Raw genomic sequence first — 22,700 nt, forward strand, 5'->3', positions numbered from 1 at the left:
TCACTACCAAGAAGACCCGTTTCTATCGTAATCTGTCCAAAAGTCTGCCATTTTCCTCCTGCTTGTGATTTTGACAAAGGTGAACGGGGAGAAAAAGCCGTATTCCGACCAGCTGTATGTTGGCGGAGCACCACCTTCTGTACCGGAGGAAGAGTTACTCCGTCAGTTTCCCATTTAACCATTTTCCTCTGCTCATGTAAACGTGGGGAACCTCAATATTCTCATTATTCCCTTAACCGGTGAAAGAGCATTTTCAGGTCACTGCTGTGCATATAAACATTAAATGAAGGCATTTTAATTGTTAAAAGGAAAGTTTTTGGTATTGTTGTGTTCAGGTGTGTAGAAGTTTCAGTTGTTTCTCTAACATAAAACAGAAGTTTGCGTGTGTTTGAACCTAAAAGTACGGTTGCTGGCATAGAAACAAAACACTTTGTCTGTTGTTTTTCTATCATTAAAAAAACTCAACCTCATCTCCGGTGTGCGACAAGATGAAATGTGAAATGATGAGTGCCATTTTGTGTGTGTATGTGTGTGTGTGTGTGTGTGTGTGTGTGTGTGTGTGTGTGTATAAGTGCTCTTACCCCCTCTTCATCTTGGTGAAATCCACAGCCACCAGTCTGTAGGACATGGCCTTCTCGTTCAGGTAACGGCTGTACCGCCTGATGAAGGTTGACATGTCGTAACCTGGGAGAAGCGAGAGTGGAAAGGAAGGAGATAAACCGAGCGCATTACGAGAGACGGCAGCAAATGATATCCACCCTTCGCCCTATAAACTGTCTAGGTGTCGTACATATATCTTACTGTATACATGCAATCATTGCGTCAGAGGCATTTGAATCGAGTAATCAACCACACTGAAGTTACAATTTTGTCTCTCGATTGATTCTGGAGCTCTGTGTAATGTCCTGTGAGGCAAACTCCTGCCAATCTGGTTCTTTAAAAATTAAAATACAACGCAGTGCTGTAGAGAATTGCCGCCTGACTTATGAGAGAACAAGTGTTTGTGTGCTTTACCTTGCAGAGCTCCCTTATCCAAGAAGTTGTTCAGGTTGAACAGGGTGTTTCTGGAGGCCAGGTACTGGATTAAACGCTGGGGAAAGAAAGACAAGAGACAGAAGTTGATGCTCGGTCGAGTGAAGGTTTGAGAGCAGTTAAATATGAAACGAATGAACCTTGAAAGAAAGTGTCAATTTATTGGTTTTTTACAAACGTGTGGAGAGAGAAACTTTTACACAATTCCCCATGGACTTTAAAAGCCTTTAATTGTATTGGATAAGCCTTGATCACCACCGAGGAGGTTATGGTTTGGGCTTGTTTTGTCTGTCTGTCAGCAGGATTACTGAAAGACTGCAGGTTCGATTTTCATGAAACATGGTGGAGAGGTGAAGCACAGGTGAAGGAAGAACCTGTTACATCTTGGAGCGGATCTGAATCGAGGAGCGGATGCACTAATTATTATTTCCTTTCGCTAACATTGCGGGATTTGCGCTGCATTCACGTGATGTCGGAAAAATCTGAAGAATGATTCCCTTGATCGGTTTCCAGATCAGATATTGTGTCGTTGAAACGCTCTGATCAATAAAATACAACAAATAGTCTCTGTAGCGTCTGTGCTGTTGCTTTACTTGAAGCTCATGAACACACGGCCAGAAGAACGACTTCTCGACTTGAGAAACTGGAAAATGATGCAGGGCTCCAGACTAACTTTTTTCACTAGGAGCACTCTGACCCCTAACTAAAAAGTTTAGGGACACACCGCACACCACAGGGCGGCTGTGGCTTGGTGGCAGAGTGGGTCGTCCTCTGTTCGAGAGATTGGTGGTTCGAAGTGTCCTTGGGCAAGACACTGAACCCTGAATTCCTCCCCGTGCTGCGCATGGGTGTGTAAATGTGGTGTGAATGGTTAGATCAGATTAGATGGTATGTAGATGTCCACTGCCATCAGTGTGAATGTCTGTGTGAACTGGGGAATGTGACAGACACTGTGAAAGCGCCTTGAGTAGTCAGATGACTAGAAAGGCGCTTTATAAGTACAAGTCCATTTACCATTTACCAATTACCATTAACCGTAAATCAACATGCTAACCAAATATTCACATTTCTACTCATTCTCACTGTATTACTAATAATGATAATAATACATTTTATTTATAGGCGCCTTTCTAAGCACTCAAGGACACCGTAGATTTGTTTTAAACAGTTGTTACATTGCAAATACATTTTATTTATAGGCGCCTTTCTAAGCACTCATGCATGAAAGGAGCATTGGTCTTAGGTTGGATAATCTCATCTCATCTTCAGCCTCTTATCCAGGGTCGGGTCACGGGGGCAGCAGCTTTAGCAGGGGACCCCAAACTTCCCTTTCCCGGGCCACATTAACCAGCTCTAACTAGGAGATCCCGAGGCTTAATGGAATTATTTAAGTCACATTTGGGTTTCCAGCTGTAAGGATCCCAGTTGCATCCTCAAAATGCCTTTTGACCGTTCAGCACGGGGCCATCTTGTCTTATTTAAAAGATTATAAAGAGAAGTGAAAAGAGCCGATCCACTGAAACACAGTCACACCGTCTGACAGATGGTAATAGCTTGTGCTCATTAGCCAACAGCTAATAACGAAGAATGATCTGATCCATCACTGACGGGAAAGTCTCCATTAAAATGCAGCACGCAGCCATGACTCAAACACTTTAAATGCAATGTGATGATTAAATAATGAATTCAGGTGCCTATTAACAGCTTTTCTTGTCGTTTGGGTCTGTTTGCCTTCCCGCAGAGAGGTCAGAGGTCAGCGAGAGGACGGCAAACTCGAGAGCTGGTGGGGGTTCGGTTTCTTGCACTCGGACACCAGCAGAGAGGAGGATTTAACTCTTGTCTTCCTACTGCTTCTCCTGCTGCTTTTAGATGGCTTAACCTCACACGCTTGCACCACCTCGGGTTTTTAAATATTCAAAATTAATTTTTCTCCTGCTGCTTTTCTCCCCCACACTCTCTACAGCCATTTATCAGGAGTCCTTTTTGAGGAGGGCACACACAGAACCGACGAGGGTGGACGAATGGCAACAGGAAGTGGTCACAAATACAAATAATTAACCTTTGGAGAGAAGCAGAAGATTGGCAGCACTATATAATAAATCCTTATGTAACGCACCTCCTGAAAATGTTAACGAGATCGAATCTGAAGCTGAAACTTGGTCCCCAGAAAGTGTTGAATCGTGTCGTCCCTGTCATTTTCAAGCGTCTCTGTTTGCATTTGAACATTTTTTTCCCACTGCCAACAGACACTCAATCCCTCTCTTACTTTCCTTCTACCTCAACACTAGTTACTTGTTCGTTTTTGGCATATCTGATGTCTTTAAGCAGCTGCTGGAAGCTCCACACTCCCCATTTTCCAGGGGAAGCTTTGCTTAGCGTGTCTGCTCTCTCTCTCCGACATCACCTCGCTTCACATTTACACATCTTCATGCTCACACCTGGGAGTCACCCAGAACAACGTCTGCTTTTTTCTTGTGTGTTACCGCTGAATACTGAGAAGCTTTCCTCCTCTTTTGAGTCTGCGAGTTTAGTTGAGAGAAACCCAGAGTTGAGATATTAATGATGAGGAGAGCTTTACTTATTTACTTTCTCAAGCCCAGATTTTTCTGGCTGAAGCAGGAGATTCAGACAGCAGGCAGGCCTCTGGGTGGACCGCCATCCCTGAGCATGTTCTGGTAGCTCATCCATATTTACCCGGAAACTTCTAGGTTTTTCAGCAGAGATCGGCAAACTAACTTCGAGTCTGAATTATGGACTTTGCATTGCAAATAAATCAACTTTAGAAATGTTTTGCAACTTGTCACCAACCCTAGTCTTGACCTAAAAAAGATTATTAAGGCACTATCAAGCAAATGCAGCGTGCAGGTGTGGGAAACAAAGGTGCTGTACAACATGGACGTAGTCTCCATGATATAGGTTTGTCATCATAGGTTGTCACGTATCAAAACCCAGCATTGAACAAGACATAGCCCACAGACACATTAGGCCGATCATTGTTTATACTTTCTACACATTATGTCCACTAATGTGGACGCACCATGTGTTGTAGGCCAAGCCCGGACCCAGACATCATTTGTAAATATTCATCCAAACCCGCTTTTGACGGGTCTTGTGATCGCCACTGATTGCAGTATATTGATACTGTATATAATAACTATAATAATGATACCTATTTTCATTAAAGATAGTGTGACTTGTTGCTGCTCATGAGGGAATTTGTTGGGTCTCTGTAAATCATGAATAATTAATTCAGTGTGGTCTTGACCTACTCTATATGTAAAGTGTCTTAAGATGTGATTGAATTGAATTGTCGGGGTCGGGTATCGAGCGTGGGGGCACCATCTTGGCCGTAACTGCCGCCGTCTGCTCAGAGGTGGGGCGAGGGTGAAGCTGAGGCAAGCAGAATGAAGTTCAGTTCAGTCACTTTATTGTTCCAAATGGGAAACTTAATTTGCAGTTAGGTGTACAAGATATAAAAACACACAACACAAAAACTAGCAGGCAAAATTAGCCACAGAGACCTAAACTTTTTCACTTATTTGTTTTTGTCGTTTTGTGTTGTTCGTTTGTGCTGTAAAGTTAGACATTTTAACACAGGGGTCTATGGGGATTGTCTCGCTTTTGGAGCCAGCCTCAAGTGGCCGTTTGAGGAACTGCAGCTCCACGTTGGCTTTATTTTTCAGCCCCCGTCAGTTGCTGACAGGTGTGAAAACAAAACCAGCTGCGACAGTCTCAGCAGAGTTTATGGAATCTCTATTATAATCTAGTTATGCCCTTTCGAATTGTAGGACTTCCAAGACCTTGAGCTGAATAAAAGGGCTGAATCTATAAAGAGAAGGCTTCATTTACATTTAACTGTACAGTACAAGCACGTGGCTGATCTACACAGGTGTCAGACAGAGCCAGAGCACACTCGAGCTAGCACCGTCGTCTAAAAGTAAAATAGGCATATGGCGTGACTTCTTCTGACAGATGGTATTTGCAAGGCAGGTTATGAAACAGCTAAAGTCAGATTTTAAAGCTGCTGTTTCATGAAATGTATGCAGCTAAACATCAGCTTAAATCTAAAAGTAAAGAAAATAATGCATCGCTCCATCTGCTACTTATTACTCCCATACATACTTTAGCCTCAGAGTCTTTTGCTGGCCCTGAAATATCGCTGCCAAGTCAAACCGTTGGGGAGACTAGAGACCTGACTTGAACTCTGGACTCTGAAACCCTGAGACTTAACTCTGACTCAGTCTCTGAAGACGCGACCCATGCTTGCATTTTGTCCCTTGTGCGCAGTGAAAGAAGTCTTGGCCACCGTCCACAGTTTGGGGAACTCAGGCCCCGGGCTTCCCAAAAGCATCTTAACGTTAAGGCCGTCTCTGTCCGACTGACTTAAAATGATCTGAGATTTGCCAGTTTGCCAATTCCCGATCTGGCAGAGAACCAGCCCTCACTGGCGGGTTTGAGCATCTGAGAATGTGTGTGTGTGCCTCCGCGAGCAGAAATACCCCTGCAGACATGTGTGTTGGATTCAGCTGCACTGACACGTTTCCAAGGGCTCCGGGACGGTTTAAAAAAGGCATAAAGGATTTGAATTTGTTCTTGCCCCCCCCCCCCCCCCGCCCTTTTGTATGTGTATCCTCACACTGTGGGGACAAATCTTTGCTCACAGTGTCACATGTGGGGATTGAGGGCCCATCTGTGGACGGAAATGTAGTCCCAAAAAGGTTGATCATTGATTTCAGGTTAGAACATTATAGGGTTACCATTTTACGGTTCCCATGAGCAAGATGCCATTTGGCCCCAAAACATTTTTTCACATTGATTTAAATTAATTGAATTCATTTATTGCTAAATTCTGTGTGTACCTTTTAAATTTGGTGCATTCCCTCTGTGTTTCTATGAGTATGTTTGAATATTTTTCTGCATCCGCAAAGCACAAAAACCACCTGGTATGTCATCTGTTCACATACTGATTCTGTCTGATAAGGCAAAAGAGACGTCTGTAAATATCTGGTTAGATTTTGACTCGGTTCCGTCCGATAATGTTTAGCAAGTCTAGACGAGATGCACGATTAAAACATTTAATCCTCAGTCAAATTGGCCAGAGCGCTAAACCAGAAGGAGCCGGCCCAGCTAGCGGAAGTCAGCCATATTCTGGAAGTAGTACCGATCGCGCCGGTATTTTTACCCAAGGAAGTTGAACGTTTTTGGCTTTGTGCACCACTGAGCAGCTTTCACAGGAATGAACTGGGCGCTGCCTCGAACGCTGTATCCAGTTTTCTTTAGCGCAAGGTGAGAGGGGGTGCTGTCTACTTGACGCATCTTGACTTAGGCAAAACAATTAAAGCTTTACAAATTAAGAACTAAGGGACGACAATTCTGTCTGAGGTTAACCCAGGTTAAGACAGAGATACTATAGATAGGATGTTCACAGACAAGGAGAGGATAAGAGGGAGAGACAGCAAGAGAGACGAGCTCAAACTTAAGATATGCTCTTTCTTTGCCTCATCTCGAGTGCTGACTCTCTCTACCTCATCAAAAGTCCATCTGATGAGAGTCTGCCTCCCTCAGCCTCAAATGCTAAGGCGGAGGCAGAGGGAACCCACACAAATGCATGGATGTAGTTAAAAAGGAGAAAATCTAAAGGCGCAGAGACACTCGGCGAAGAAAGGGGGAGAGAGAGAGAGAGAGGGGGAGACTCAGAAACCCGCGGAGCCCTAGATTATTCAGCGAAGGCGGTTCCATGAAAAAAGATGCTGTTCTGAGAGGAGACTCAGATTTTTGGAGAAAAACGTCTACGAATAGAGAGGAGAGCGTACGGAGATAGAGAGGGGGTGAGACGGAGAAGCAGGTCGACTCGTCAAATAATTCATGTTAGCATATCGGAGAACAACCTCATGTATTATTGATACATGTAGATCCCGGCTACTCCCTGCCTCTCGCAGCCTCAACATAGCTATACATAGAGCTACACGCGTCCATCCCTTACCCTTTCTTTCTCCTTCCACGTCTTCCTCTCAAAACTGCACAAGTTGGTGGTTTCCCTAGTAACCGAACACCACGGCCTCAGCACCGACCTGAAGTGGTTTTCCTTTCTTTCTTTTGAATTGCGTAGTTATGTTATCAAGAGGAGAAGCAAAGGCTGGAGCTCCGTCGGCTGTGGTAGATTTCCGACTACAATTTGTGACTGAATGAAGATCTAATTGAGTTTAAAATGACTACATTGTGACTGATTTTTACGCTTCTTGGTTCTCAATCACACAGGTATGCCAACATAGGGTTAAGATGCACTACATACAACCCCTTGTCCATATACTTTTGTTCTCAAGCTCAGTTTTTCATGCCAATTGTGGGTGTTTCATATCAGCCTTGCATTGTTGGGGGCGTGTTGTTTCAGGTACAGGGGTGTTGGTGAAATGTAAACCAATACACTTTGAGTAACAGATCCTTGAGTTTGAAGGTTCAGGGAAGGATGCTGCTGCTCCTTAGGATGTCAGCGTTTTTCCCCCAGAGAAGCCCACTGCATCAACGCAGTGGTTTGTTTGAAATAAATGAGGGAGCTGTGCTTTTTCATGTAGTGCTGCTCCCTGCACAGCAACAAACAATGACATTTATTTTTGTAGGCAGAAGCAACTTTGTGGCAGCCGTTTTGGAAAATGGTGTTCACAGTTTGGGGAGGAAGAACTCGTCTGGTCTGCACAGAACCCTGACGTTAACCCCATCCATAACTTCAGGATGAATTTAAACACTTTTGCGTCTGAATGGGAGCAAATCCCTGCAGCCGGGGTTTCAAAGTCTTTTCAAAGAAGATTGGAGGCTGTTATAGCAGCAGGTTAATGCAAACAGTTTGGGAATGGGATGTTCAACTATCACTTATTGGTCCACATACTTTCGGCCATCATCCCATTTACCTTGATAATGATACAGATGATAAAGATGTGGGGTGTTTTTGCATTTCAGCAACATATTGTCCTATGTTTTCCTAGAAAAACCTTATGCACACTATTCCGTACTTTATCCTAAAATTGAGCAGCAACAGAAGCGCCTGAGAAAGCCCCTGCAGCAGGGCTGTATTTAAGCAACTTAAGTCAAGTCCAAGAGCAGGTCCAGTCGAGTCCGAGTCAAGACCATGAGTCAAAGGCAGTTGAGACCAAGTGAAGACTCAGTCAAGAACAAATCAAGTCCTGTTCAAGACCATAACAGATGCTAATGTAGTGATCAAGGAGTTTGGATCTATAAACAAGACAATTCAGAGCCCAACAAGGCACAAGACTGAGACAAGTTCTTCCAAAAAGTGGACTGGACTCGGACTTAAGTACTACAGCCCTACCCTGCTGTGCACAACCTGTTTAGGCAACAAAACTACTTGGTTAGGTTGAGGAAAACATTGTGGTTTTGGGTTAAAATCTGTTATCTAACATGGCGTTAGTCAAGTATAAGTTAATATAAGTCAACGTTGACTGTTGCTTTCACACGAGACACCACCAGCAGTCTCCATCATCCATCCACACCGACCTTCTCCCTACGTGGATGTCGTTTCTCTTTATACTTTGTCGGCTGACTCCCTCCAAGGCAGTACACGATTACATAGGTTATATAAGAATTAAACGGTTTATTACTTTTCGTTCGTAGATATAAGTGCGAACAGTTTCTGATCTGTCTAATTACAGCGTGAGCACATAAAGGTACGGTTTGTTTGCCGATTGGTTGGTTGCACATCTGGATGCTGTAGCTAGTAGAGTTTATAGGAGGACTCAAAAATTGGGTTATGAGTAAACGTATGTTGGTAAGAAATTTATTGTACTGATGAATACTATATTTGATTAATTCTGTTTACTCCAAAAGACCATGTTAAACACCATCATTACACCATCATAAAATCCACTGACAAGCACTTCAGATGAAGCTCTGACCCCTTTACATATTAAATTAAAGTTGTCCTTTCTTTCCAAACAAAATCCTAATTTTTCTTTCTTATTTTTCTTCCCAAAGGAAGCAATGAATGGTAACTGAACTGAAACTGAAGTATGTAATCTGCCCAGAAAAAGCTGTGCTCACTTAAGATATTTTTCATCTCTCCTCCCTTTGGTTTTCTTTCTTTCTTTCTTTCGTTTTTTGTTTTTTTCCTTAAATCACAGACCAGTCTGCTTGGTAAACACAAGCGTGCTGTGTGCAGCTTACTGACGTCACATTACATGATATCTGGGAAGTTGAAACAGTTCCCGCTCAGCCCTTTTGGACCTGCCAGTGTGTACACAGAGCCAGCAGGGAGGAGGCAATCTGGGTCTCCTGCTTAAAAAGAGCTCAAAATATATCTGTTTTTGAAGTCACATCGTATCGTAACTACTGTTTACAGGGAATACAGACAATTATCTCCGGGGGGGCCGGGGGTTCGGGGAGTCACATGGGAATTTGTTTTTGGCAGCTGTGCTCGACTTTCCTTTGCACGAAAATCGACAGAACTGACTGCGAAGCGAGCTCTACTGAAAGGTGATGACTCACACGAGAAGAATGAGTCGTGATCGAGCTGTGTTGAATGAAAGTAGCTCTTATGCAAGACGAGAAGAAAAAAAACACACAAGGAAACAGACGTGTGGACAGATACATGTGCACAAGCACAAAATGCTTTGCAGCCTCGGATTCTCCCCCTTCCTTCATCCTCCTTTCTCCTACGTCGTGTTTCTCCTCCTCTCTTACGCAATCGACCATTTAGCCCCTGAATCTAATCGAAGTGTGACAGAAACAGCGTTGGGTGGGTGCTGAGAATGATAGGATTATAGAAACGTCTATGTTTATGCATTTGTATGGTTGTGTGTGTGTGTGTGTGTGTGTGTGCGCCCGTGTTTGTGCAAGTGTGGGGGAATCTGTGCCTACAAGGTGACAAGGCTGATAGTGTGTGGGCTCCAGCTCTCGTGGGAGCAGTTGTGTCTTGCTGGTGGATGAGTGTTTGTCTGTGAGGTCAATGATGCAGCTTAGCAACATGAGTCACAATGTGAAACACACATACACACACTTGAATTTTACAGTATTGACAGAAACATGAAGTGCAAAGAGTCAGGTAGCAGTGCATCCTCCAGCAGCACCATCAGAAACAATCTTAGGGGAATGTGGTCAACGGTCTCAGCTGGAAGTTATTGAATGAAGTTTTGGTCCTGAATGGTGAAATACTTTTTTAATTTCAGGGAATCCAAAGCTCTGAAATTATTTATTTCTTCTATATAGATAATGTTGAATAAACTTCACTTGTCACGTCCAAGGCTTCGAGGGTCATGACACTGTACAAAGGTACTCATAGGCGCCATCACGCTCTGCTGTAGTCGACTCAGTTGCTACCACAGAGAGTCTGAAGCCCAGTTCAGACCATGATTTGCAACGAGAAGAGTTGAAACTTGCAGCTAATTGCAATGTTCAGGTCTGCAGCGTTCTGAAGCCTGCCAGTTCACACCGATGAGACAAGAGGTGACGGTGTATCATCTCCATAGCAATGCCTCTCTGTACTTCGGTTCCGACTTTTCAGGTTTTTTTTCGTAGTTGGATATAATTTCTAGCATTATAGAATATGAATGAGGACAGAGGTCGTGAGATACTTGCTACAGCTGCCTTTCTAGCAGTGATGAAAAGGGGAAAATAACTTTTATTTCCCTGATTCACTGCTTTGTTCTCAGTTACGGCACTCGTTCACTAGATGGCTCTCTCTCTCTTTCTCCATGTCTTTTTATTCTTCCTCTTGTGCACGATCGTTGAGCCTGCTATTTCGAGCAGCTGACAGTTTGTAACTGACTTAACCAGCAGACTTTGCTACAGGTGCCTTACGTTCTAAAACCAGCTACTGACAAGTTGACAGAGTTTTAAAACGGTTTCGTCTGGTCGTGAATCTTTGGTCTGAACTGGGTCTATGGTTGCCACTGCTGCAGCTGTAAAACGGTGGAGTCATTGTTTGAGTTTCACAACCTCAGCAAACTCGTATCACTGTCTAGAAAGTCTTGCAGAGCCTCGAGATCGGATTATTTTATCACCATTCATGTTAGCAAACCACTAAACCCGACGTTAGCTGGCTCGGACCGGAAGTATCTTGTATCTAAATCAGTCAGAGGGCAGGAGATGTTAGACTGAAGATGCAACCGTAGTGTAAGTAGTTAACAGTCCTATCTGATATCCGGCTGCAACCAATGGTGCAGTGTTTTGTTCCCAATTCCAACTTCAAAGCGGTGCCTCTTTCTGGCTTTGTCTCCGTAGCAACGGTGGCTGAGGCTCATGGGTATCAAGGTTACTGATACTGATATATGTAATAATGTGAAAGCACTTTTCTGTCAAAGGTAAAACTACTCAGATATGATGGGCTGTAGTGGGACTTGCCATGCTCTCCCCATTAACTTCAACTCATCCTCCTTTGAGCGGCTCCTTGATGGGGATGCTGTAGTATTTAGAGCCGGCCGTGACAATGTGGGGGGGAAATCATAGGCTTTAAATAATCAAAACTAATGGCCATAGCATAAACTTTAATATTATTAAATGATCCATGAGACTCTCGTTTTTATCCACCATGTTGGGTAACAGTCAATCGTCATGTGCTTCTCCTACTTTACTTCCCTTTAAATCACGTGTGTCTGTATTTATAACTCCACAATCAGACATAACATTCCTAAATAATGAGCGTCACCTTATGTACATAAAGGTGTGCCACAGTGCTGAAGTGTTGGACCTGATAGAGAGCCATAAGCTAATGGAACAGCTGGTAAATATACAGTACATTAGAGTTTACGAGAAACACTGCTGACTGAAAACTGGCATTTATTTATTAAGTAATATAATTAAACTGGGGAGGTTTCGCTTTTATAGTCTGGAAATCAATGACTTTAATATCAGCAGATTATTTTGAACTGGAGATCAAATGCAGTGAAACAGCTAATTGTAATGTTTCAAGTGCAATTGTATGGAGGGGTGGCGACACCAGAGCTAATTACAGTACTGCTAATTAAAGCTGGCACTTGAAGAGAGACTAGCGGAGGGAGCAAAACGGCTCCGCACAGGCGCTGAGAGGAACAAGTGTGCAACTGCTGAGCACACATAAAGAGGAGATGCTGTAAAAATAAGGTAACCTCATAACAGTGAAAACAGAAAATAAGAAAAGTATTATTCAGTTTGATGCCCTGCATGACTGGCCACTTCGCTCTCAGGGGTGGGGAAGTGGTCTTCCTCCATTTCCTGGAACATTAGCAGCTGCGCTACAGTTTGCCCTCTAAACACGGTCAGACACACACGTCTTCCCACAGATGTACAGCGAGCGAGCTACGCGGACACATTGTGGATTTCATAACAGATGTGACATCACTTAGCTTCACTTCAAACCTCCATCAGACATCAATTATCGCACTAGATTCATTTTAGTATTTATTTGAAGTGTAAAAGAGACATCAAAACGCCTCCCTTAGTTACTGTTGCTACACCTGTCGAGCGGTTAGTTTTACACAGTTGCAAACAGAAGCAGGCTTCTCATTTCTATCTGGATTTATCAGATTGTATCAGCTGTAATTAAGTACATAAGCTCCATCAGTTGGTGGAAAACGCTGTGACCGTCAGAGATTTTTTTATGTTTCTACACAGCTTGTTCTGAAAACAAACTCGTTCTTAATATAGACCTTCAAATTAAGGCCTAGTCCACATGAGGACGGGTATTTTTATGGCCCAGTTTTAAAGAAAATTCCCATCCACACCACCGAAATATCTCCGTTGACATGAAACCGAAAATCCGCCTCGAACAATGTCATGCACATGCCAAAGCAGTAGGTGGCGATAGCGCTCCTAACAGGAAGGCCATCACAAGGCAAACCGGGCAGATTCCTCCGTGTGGACTGTATGAGACACACACAAAGTGCTGATAAGTTGCTAAATAGCACCAGTTTTTGGCTAGGTTCTTCCATAACAGCAGCTCGGTCCGCTGGTCACATCTAGAGTGCTCCACAAGTCTCCACGGATGCAACTGACTGTTTACCGTCGCACAATGTGACGTCAAACAATGCTGACATGACTGCTGAAAACGGACTTTTCGGGAAAATTCACCCTGGACTGGTTTTAAAGAACTCTGTTTTCAGGAGCCTAAAGTCACTAACATCATGTTTAACCCCCACAAACTACTGTAGTTCATTGATGATGTGCTCCTCGTCTTTGAAGGTGAAACACAGGTAGTACTGCTGGTAGTAAGCTAGTTAACCTAGCATGCTAACGATCCATGACTTTTTGCATTTTGTGGGTCTGTTGAAGCTAAAAATAAATAAATAAACCATGCACCAAACTCCTGAAATGGTTAGTCGCTCTTACTACTGCACCATATACACATATTCAACATGCGGATAAATCTAAAGCTTGACAGGCCTGCCGTGCCTCGTTACGGTGGCTAAGCTATGATTGGACATTCACCGTGGACTGAGGTGGAGTTTAAGCACAAGCGAGATTAGCAATGTGTCAGTAGATGCTCCAAAATCAATAAGTTGAATCAGTATTGAAGGGAAGAAAACACAATAAAAATAGATCCGTGACTGGGAGAATTGAGACAGTTTTACCCAGCAAGTTTCTGTCTGAGTCTGCTGAGGCCATACACACACACACACACACACACACATTTTTTTTCATCTATTGATCACACAGATGCAGCCAATTTACTTGGGTTGGAAAAACTTGTTTATCTCCCTGAAGGAGCATAAGGAAGTGTGTGGTGAGGGTGTCAACTCATCGTGGGTCAACTGGGAGTTTTTTTTTGTAGTTTTTAGATATGGGATGTACGCGCGCACGCACGGCTCATGCACACACGGACGCACGCACGCACGGTTCATGCACTGCTATCTGCCTCTACACTAATCATCTTTATGTTCGCCACATCAGCAGCTGATAGGAAGTGTGTGTGTGTGTGTGTGTGTCTGTGTGTGTGTCTGTGTGTGTGTGTGTGTGGGATGACTTGATGTCTATGTGTGTGCATTCAAGCTCTTCAGATTATCACAAGTGACCCCTATTAGAGTCAGGGTGACCTCACGTACGCGCGCACACACAGGCGCACACACACATACATACACTCCCTGTCCCTGCTCCCTTTGACACAGTGCTTGAGTCAGCAGATCTCACCACCCCCTTTCTGTCTTTAATTTTCCCATTACCTCTCTTTTTCCTGAACTGCCTATCTTCCCTCTCTTGCCCAGTCAAATATCTGTCTTTCATAAGACCACACACACACACACACACACGCACACACTATCTTTGCTTAATTCTCCGTCGGTGTCCTCGCTTTTCCCGGAGGAGGTAAAGGGAGTGAAGTGATGAGAGTGCATTGCTGACGTCACTGAAACTAATGCGCCGCTGCTATCTGGGACACTGGTGGGTGAGGCGAGGTGGGTTTGGGGGTGGGGGGGTGCATGGCGACTCCCACTGCAACTTTACACTGGCGTAAAAACACAAACGTCTCACACACACACACACACACAAACACCTTACTGTACCCTCCCTCTATCTATCACACACACGCACACAAAAACACACAGAGAAAAGGAAAGCGATGTGTCCTGCTACCATCAGCACTTTCCCCGGTGTCCTCGCCAGACCGTTCCTGTCTCCTCTCATGTCCTTAATGACTCTCCCACTCTGTCTACTCTCTCTCTCTCTCTCTCTCGCCATCTCCTCCTGCCTTCACCCTACCGCACTACCCTCCCTCACTCAAATGTACTCCCATCGTTCAGTTTTGGTTTACAGAGTCCCTTTCTCTCTCTTGCCCTATTCCCGATGCACTTAGGTGCAATCAATCAGCCTGTAATTTTCCCCGCTGACACTTATAACCACTATCGAGTCCTGAAGAATAAAAGGATGACTGGTAGTATTTCGGAGGACTTGACGTCCTTGAAAACAAACTCCCCGAAAAAGGGTTTTCACAGCGCTGTGCTGTGCTGTACTATACTGTACGCCGCGGTCTGGCAAATCTTTGTGCTGTGACATTCTTCGAAGTCACTGAGGGAAAACTGTGAGGGCTATTAAAAAGGCGTTTCATTCATCATAAAAAATAAATAATAATGTTTAAGCGTGACAGGTTATGGTTGCAGCATGTTGTGATTTTCTGCTGTGTTCAACTGGTAAAAGCTTTTATTCTTTAGAATAACTGGGGGAGAAAGTGACTGCAAAAACACAGCTACATTAGACAAAACCGTGACTGTTTTGGGTTTTTGTTTTTTTAAACGCAGGCATTAGTGTGAATCAGTCCAGGGGAAAGCCAATCCGTTTATTCTGACTGAGGGGTACCCGCCACACGGTGGCGCCGAAAAAAGTGACACCACTTCCGGAGAAACGCAACCCAACGTCACACTGCAGTGGCCAATGCCATCGGATTAGTCTAAGTCCGTTTGAAGCAGCGTGACAGTCCCGTACAGTCAAAAGTAAACAACGCTATACTTACTATACACAAGCACTTAACTGTCCAGCAGAGTCGCATAGAGCCTCCTTCTCTTTTCTTTGTCTTTGACATGAAACTCACTTCCACGTGCGAAATGTCGAGATCTCATGGAAAACGATAACTGTGAAATATAAAGTCTAATAGTGCTATGTTAGGGGGTTAAAGGACACAACGGGACGTCACAAAAACGGGCCATGACGGGCCGTGACACTCCCACCGTCGGACAGATCTGCAGCAATTTCCCGGAGTTGCCCGACGCTGTGTGAATGCAGCTGTAGGATATGTAAGACGAGCTGTACAAATCTCTTGAACAAATACAAGTATAGACAAAAACAACAGAATCGGCTTCTAAAGTAAAAGCTGTGCAGTAAACGCCGATTTCAAAGATAAGACAGCCGTAGAGGCACTAGAGGCTGATTAGCCACCAGCACGGCTCTTGGCGTGGTCTGTTGGTGTCGACCACTTCGATTGGTACAGAGATATGCAACTATGCTATGTTACTATTTTTGTAACAACTATGTACAAACATTCGAAGGATGAGTCTCACTTAATTTTGTCTTGACCCCGCGACTTTTCATCGAGCGCCGCCACAACAACTACATATCCTATTTCCACCAAAATTGGTGCGTATATGCAGGTTTTTCAAACACTGGAAACCCCACTGAAAAGAGGCAAATGTTTCCTTTCCCATTGCCAGTAGACAAGTATGCCTTTTTGTTGTTGTTGTTTATTTAATCGGGTGGGACATATTGGACAGCAGCAACGCGCCGTACAACAGGGTTAGTAAACAGGAGAACGCAGCATGGTGGCCAGAAACAACGTCACGGTTGTTACTTCTTTGTTTTATCTGTTAATCATTCAGTCTCTCTTTCAAACTCGGTGCAGACTAATGTGGAAGGACGTTTGAGCGCTGAGACGGACGGTGTTTGAGGCCGAGATGACAAAGAGTTGCAGAAATGAGCGCCAGAGCCCACAAAAGACAAAAGCCAGATGTTAGTGTGAATTTTCGCCCGGTCCAAATTGATGTTTGCGGAGCTACAGGACAATGTCTTCTTTTATACTTTTCATTGCCGTCCTCTTGACTAAAGACTTTTTTCATTTTGTTGGCAACTTTTCTCCTCATCACATTACAGAAATAGGCCACTAAGCATCTGGCTTATGTGTACCTCAACAAACGAATACTCCTTGGATACATCAGAAACATGTGCACGGTCCTGCTTGAATTCATTTTTGTTATTTTGCAGTTTCACGCTTCACAAAGTAATGCGATTTCATGTATCATATAAAAGTTAGATGATAGTTTCTGAATAACGATGCCTGAATGTCTATTAGGAAAACTAATTTGACATCTGATTTTATATTAGTGTTATAGCTGTTATACAGTAAATAGAGCTTATTGGAAACCAAAGCAAATAAAATCTTTACCATAAAATATCTCATTACATTGACTCTACATCAGTAATGGAGAAGGAAATGCTGGAAAAGAAATGAAATTCAGGTGGATTATGTGTCGGATATCCATTTAAAGACGTGCTTTTAGCCTTTAAAATTGATTTTTAAATAACTTTTGACTTCTATGTGACCCCATTTCTCCCTCTGACCCAAACGCTCGTTTCTTATACGCTACGTTTTATCGGCTACATCTTTCCCCCATTCCGGTAAACCTGCAAACAAATTAAATGCATCTTTTTTATCCTGCATCTGTACTTCATCTCTATCTTCCTGTAACCTTGTTCAGGTCTTGGGTGGTGGAAGCGTCCACACTCCCAGGGAGGGAGACCCAGCAGTCTGAGCTCCACTGTCCAGGGAAGGAGCTCCTTAGTGGGGAGGAATAGGAGCTCTGACGCTGGGGGTGAGGGGTTGAGAAAAATGGCCATTGTTTAGGGTTTTCCTGCAGGATTGTTTTTGGTACATATTAGCCTTTCATACAAAAGCTTGGAAGCAGAGGCTGACACAATGGGAAGGTAAGGAGTCAGGATTAAGCACTCGCCAAATCCCTCAATGGTTCAAATTTAAACTTTATGCTATGCTAAAGTTCACAATCACCCAGATTTAAAGCTAAAGCCCTTTTCACACATGCACTGAAAGCCTGAAATGATCTAGGAATTACCTGGCAGAGCTGTATTTCACAACGCCCATGTCCGAATCAGTCGGATCGGCCATCAGACAGACTTTCCCCCTGCCAGCTCCCTAGTCCAAAGTTTGGTAATGTCCCATTGGGCCCATGCGTGACTAGTTTGGAGAATCTACAGCGAGCGAGTGGGCGTGTTGATAATGCTTCTATCATGCGGCTCGTGCGAAACCGGAAGAAAACAAACCCCTGAGGGCGAAGAAGTAGCGTCACTTGAACAGAAACGTGTAACCGGAGAGATGACGAGACTCGAGAACTTCTTTCGTATAAGGGTGACTCCGAAATCATGGGATAAATTCAAGGAAAGGCAAGACGCTTGATTATTTATGACCATATTAGTAAGCGTAAACGTTGCCACGGTATAATCAACATCATATCCCGCCTCCTGCTTGCTGGACCCATGGGTGAGCGCTACTGACACGGAGATCTCCAGTTGCGTGCCGGGCAGCTTCAACGTCTGCGCCCGATTCCTCAGACGCTGTCCGAAGTTCATGCGAGGAGACGGCTTTCGAGTGGCTCCGCGCCAGCACAAAAGTGAATCGGGATCAAACGTATTGATCGACTCTTGATTGCTCGTAAGATTCAGTGTCACTGGGGAGGGAGCCAGAATTGCTTCTTGGCGTGGAGGGGGGAAAAAGACGGAGGGGGAAGAAGAACTGAATGAGTTATCAATACCGGCCTGACGACTATCCCTTCACGCACACACACACACACACACACACACACACAATGCACCATTACTCTAATCACAATCCCAAGCCTGTTGACAAATACGGCAGCCGAGGCAAAGGAGAGATATTAAAAGTTAATTCACCTGCTATTTGCTCTGAATGGTAAGTTCACACATTGGATTTGAAAGCATGGGCTGTGTATAATAAAAGGGGCTGAATATAATAAAAGGGGCTGCATTTAAAGCAGCTGCGTTTTGCTGACATCCAGAGCGACTGAACGCAACAGCGGACTAAATTAAAATATGCTCAGACATTTGTCTGTCTGACCGCAGACGCTTCTTGTTCTTCTCCGATTCCTTTTTTTCATTTTCTACCTCCTACTTTCTTCTTTTCTTCTTTTCCTTCAATAGCTTCTTTCCTCCTATACATCCTCTCCTTACCTCGTTCCTTCTTTTTCTTCTTAAACTCTTTTCCTTCCATATTTCCTTCTCTACCTCAATCCTCATTTCATTCTCTACCTCCCACTTTCCTTCTCTTCCTTCCCTACAATAACTTCACTACTCCTACCCACCGTATCCTTCCCCGTTTCCTTTACTACCTCATTCTTCTCTTCCCTACCTACAACTTCTGTCCTCCTTTACATCCTTTCCTTCATTGTCTACCTCATTCTTCTCTTCCATACCACATCCTTTACTTCTGTAACTTCTTTCCTCCCCTGCTTATTTCCTTCTCTACCTTCTACTTTCTGTCTCTTTCTCTTCATTTCATTCAACTTCTGTCCTCCTTTCCATCCTTTCCTTCTTCCTCTCCTTTATTTACTACTTTCCTTCCTTACTCCATTGTCTACCTCATTCTTCTCTTCCCTACCACATCCTTTTCTTCTGTTGTCTTTCCTCTCCTGAATTCTACTTTCTCTCTCTTCCTCTTCATTTCATTCAATATCTTCTTTCCCTCCTTACTTCGTTTGTTTCCTTCTCTACCTCCGACTTCCTTTTTAATAGCTTCTTCACCCCTACACTTCCTTTCCTTCCCTGCTTCCTTATTTTGTTCTCTACCTCCTACTTTCTCTCCCCCACTCCTTTCTTCTACTTCTCAACTCCTTGCCTTTCTTACCTCATTTCATTCTCTACCTCATTCTTCTCTTCCCTACCCCCCTACCTCAACAACTTCTGTTCATCCTTTCCCTTCCTACTTCCTTTGTCTCCTTATGTAACTAATTTCTTTCCTCATTTCCTTCTCTACCTCATTCTACTCTTCCCTACCCCCCCTATCTCAACAACTTCTGTTCATCCTTTCCTTTCCTACTTCCTTCGTCTCCTTATGCAATTCATTTCCTTCCTCATTTCCTTCTCTACCTCATTATTTTCTACCTGACCCCCTACCTCTTCTTTTCTTCCAACAACTTTTGTCTTTCCATCCTTTCCTATTTCCTCGTCTCCTTATGTAACTAATTTCCTTCCTTCTCAACCTCATTCTTCTCTTCCTTTCCTTCTGTAACTTCTTTCCTCCCCTGCTTAATTCCTTCTCTACCTTCTACTTTCTGTATCATCCTTTCCTTCAATAACCCCCCCTCACACTTCCGTTCCCTCCTTCTCTACCTCCTAGTTCTTTCAATAACTTATTTCCCTCGTACACATCCTTTCTTCCATGCTTCCTTATTTCATTCTCTACTTCTTCTTGTTCTTGTCAATAACTTCCTTTCCCATTTCCTTCCTCTACTTCTGTAACTCCTTGCCTTCCTTACTTCCTCATTTCCTTCTCTACCTCATTTTTCTCCTCCCTGCCACTTACTTCTTCATTTCCTTCAATAACTTCTGTCCTCCTATCCACCCTTTCCTTTCCTTACCTACATCTTTCTTTCTTCCTCCTCTACCTCATCCAGACACTGTTTTCCACATCCTCTCCTTCTGTAACTCCTTTCCCTTCTCCCTTCCTTGTACCTCCTCATTATTTCCCTACCTCCCAATCTCTACATCTTCTCTTCTTTTTTCTTTCCTTCAGTTCCTTATTAAATAATAAAAAAATTGCTTGTGTTTTGGACACAAAAAGTAAAAGTTAACTTTCAGTTTGTGTAGCAATAATGATTCATTTTTTCCCCGCTGAGCTTTATCCTTTATCCTCAGAATATGAAAAGCCTGAGTCCTGGGGAGACCGAAACACCGTCAGACAAATTAAATTATTTCAGGCTCAGCAGCTCTTTAAGGCAGAGTGACCCGAGAAAATAACATTTCAGGATGGAAGCCTTCATCACATCAGAAGCGGGCCAACATCTAATATGTAAAGTGAGTCGGCTCTGTGAACCCTCATATCCATCATAACATTATCAAAGACTGCGTGGGAACCCTTCAAATCAATTTATGTGACAAACAGCCACATCTTTACGCATAGAAAAGCCGTGCTTTACTATCAGCGCATTCATCAGACACTGTACAAGGCCATCTTCTGTGTGCCGGCCGAGCTGGAACCAGTCGGCGTGCTGATCTGAAAAGGAATGTGCAGTCTACTGACCCCGATTCTGTGGGTCTGTGGTTTCTAATTTTACGGCCAGAGTTCTCTCAGCTCCGACTATAATGGATGGGACGGCCATGAGGGAGCAGGGACACCTGGCCGCCGAGCCTCAGTCAGCAGCAATGTCCACCACTGACAGGCCTGATGAATGTAGGCCGATGAGTGCACACACGTGCTCTACTACAGCCTGGTGCCTCAGTCTGTGGCGCTACAGCAGAGAGTGCTGTAATGCACTGCAGGTGTGTTTGAATAAGGGCCTTTAAATGACTGTACGTTACTGTGGTAGCTGCCATTATATATATTAGAAGCCTCAAGTACATATCCACTGAACTCAATTTATCCGTAACTAATGCTTTAAGCTAACACAGTGTGCTGTGTGTTATTCATTTGAGGTACAGGATTGTCATGCACCAGGACCATTTACATTTCATACCCACAGCTAAAAAAAATACAATGTAATGAGGGGTATTAATAATGCTTCTGTTCGAAAATGGCTTAAGACAAAAAGATGCTGCTTATTACTTTAATGTTATCACTTCACGATGGATTGGAGACAGAAACAAAGAAATATTAATATAGAAAAGATCACTCTCTCTTAACTGAGTTACAGAGCGCTCTGGGGATGATGGATTTTTGTAGGCCGAAGTGAGCACCGCCCTGGTTCCCTCGACAAAGAGCCCGTGGGATTTTTAGTCTTTGGATTTTTGGAATACTGCACAAAAATAAGCTCTGTGGCGAACAAAAGTTTGTGATAGTTATTGTACAGGGAGTTAATCTGCACAAATATACACAACGTTTGTAAGCTTTAGAAGCGTAAATGCAATGGGCTGAAGTAAGAAGTTAATACTGGGCAAAAAGTATAGCTATAACACCACTAAAGCCGAAATCATGCTTTCCACGTCCGGATGTACGCGAGGGTCCGCCTGATGTAAACGTGCAGGTGGACCGCTCGTGTGAAGAGGGAGAAGGTGATGAAGAGGAAGAAGTAAGGAAGAAGAAGATGAAGACGAAGAAGAAGACGAAGGAGTAAGGAAGAAGAAGATGATGATGATGATGAAGAAAAGTAAGAAGAAGAAGAAGAAGATGATGATGATGAAGAAAAGGAAGAAGAAGACGAAGAAGACAAAGAAGAAGACGAAGAAGTAAGGAAGAAGAAGAAGAAGACAAAGAAGTAAGGAAGAAGAAGATGAAAAGGAGGCGAAGAAGATGAAGATGATGAAGAAAAGGAAGAAGAAGAAGACAAAGAAGTAAGGAAGAAGATGAAAAGGAGGCGAAGAAGATGAAGATGAAGAAAAGGAAGAAGAAGACGAAGAAGACAAAGAAGAAGACGAAAAAGTAAGAAAGAACAAGGTGACGAAGAAGAAGACGAAGAAGAAGACGAAAAAGTAAGTAAGAACAAGGTGACGAAGAAGAAGACGAAGAAGTAAGAAAGAAGAAGATGAAGAAGGAGGTGAAGAAGTAAGGAAGAAGAAGAAGAAGCAGAAGACGAAGATGATGATAAGGAAGTAAAGGAAGAAGACAAAGAAGAAGACGATAGGTCTCAAAACGCAGAGCTTTCCCCCAGTGGACTGGTGTTCGAGTCCCAGAAGTGCAAAGTCAAAAGACATAAAGAGCAAAGGAGGAAATCCACCGTCTTCAAAGGAATACAAAGTAAAATGTGCGTGTGGAAAGCCAGACTGGGCAGCCTCAAGGTCAGACGAGCAGACCTTCGTAGGTAGGTAGGTGTGATGGAGCCATGTGTGCGTCCTCAACGATGGACCCGACTGCGCACCTCGGAGTATAATCACAGCTCCCTGACCACGTCAACATCTGTCAGTTTGTTTAGCCACTTGTTAGCGACCTCCTTTTTTAGGACATGTAAAAGCTTCAAACTTTTATTCACATACTTTATGACGTAGAATAAAAGTAAGCTTGAATTACGCACAGATGTTATTTC

General features: G+C 43.6%; 1 protein-coding gene across 4 annotated transcripts in view; it reads right to left on the minus strand.

The window, feature by feature from the left end:
* Positions 1–22,700, minus strand: part of LOC310964004 (phosphatidylinositol-binding clathrin assembly protein) — a 99,130-nt gene that overhangs the window by 51,242 nt on the left and 25,188 nt on the right. For all 4 annotated transcript variants that reach the window (XM_083936965.1, XM_083936963.1, XM_083936964.1 and 1 more), the window contains exons 3-4: positions 1,015–1,090; positions 582–684 (exon numbers count right to left, since the gene is read on the minus strand). In XM_083936965.1, coding sequence (XP_083793091.1) covers positions 582–684; positions 1,015–1,090 — 179 coding nt within the window. The remainder of the gene's footprint in view (positions 1–581; positions 685–1,014; positions 1,091–22,700) is intronic.

Source organism: Echiichthys vipera, assembly GCF_963691815.1.
Source record: "Echiichthys vipera genome assembly, chromosome: 22".
Lineage (NCBI taxonomy): Eukaryota > Metazoa > Chordata > Actinopteri > Perciformes > Trachinidae > Echiichthys > Echiichthys vipera.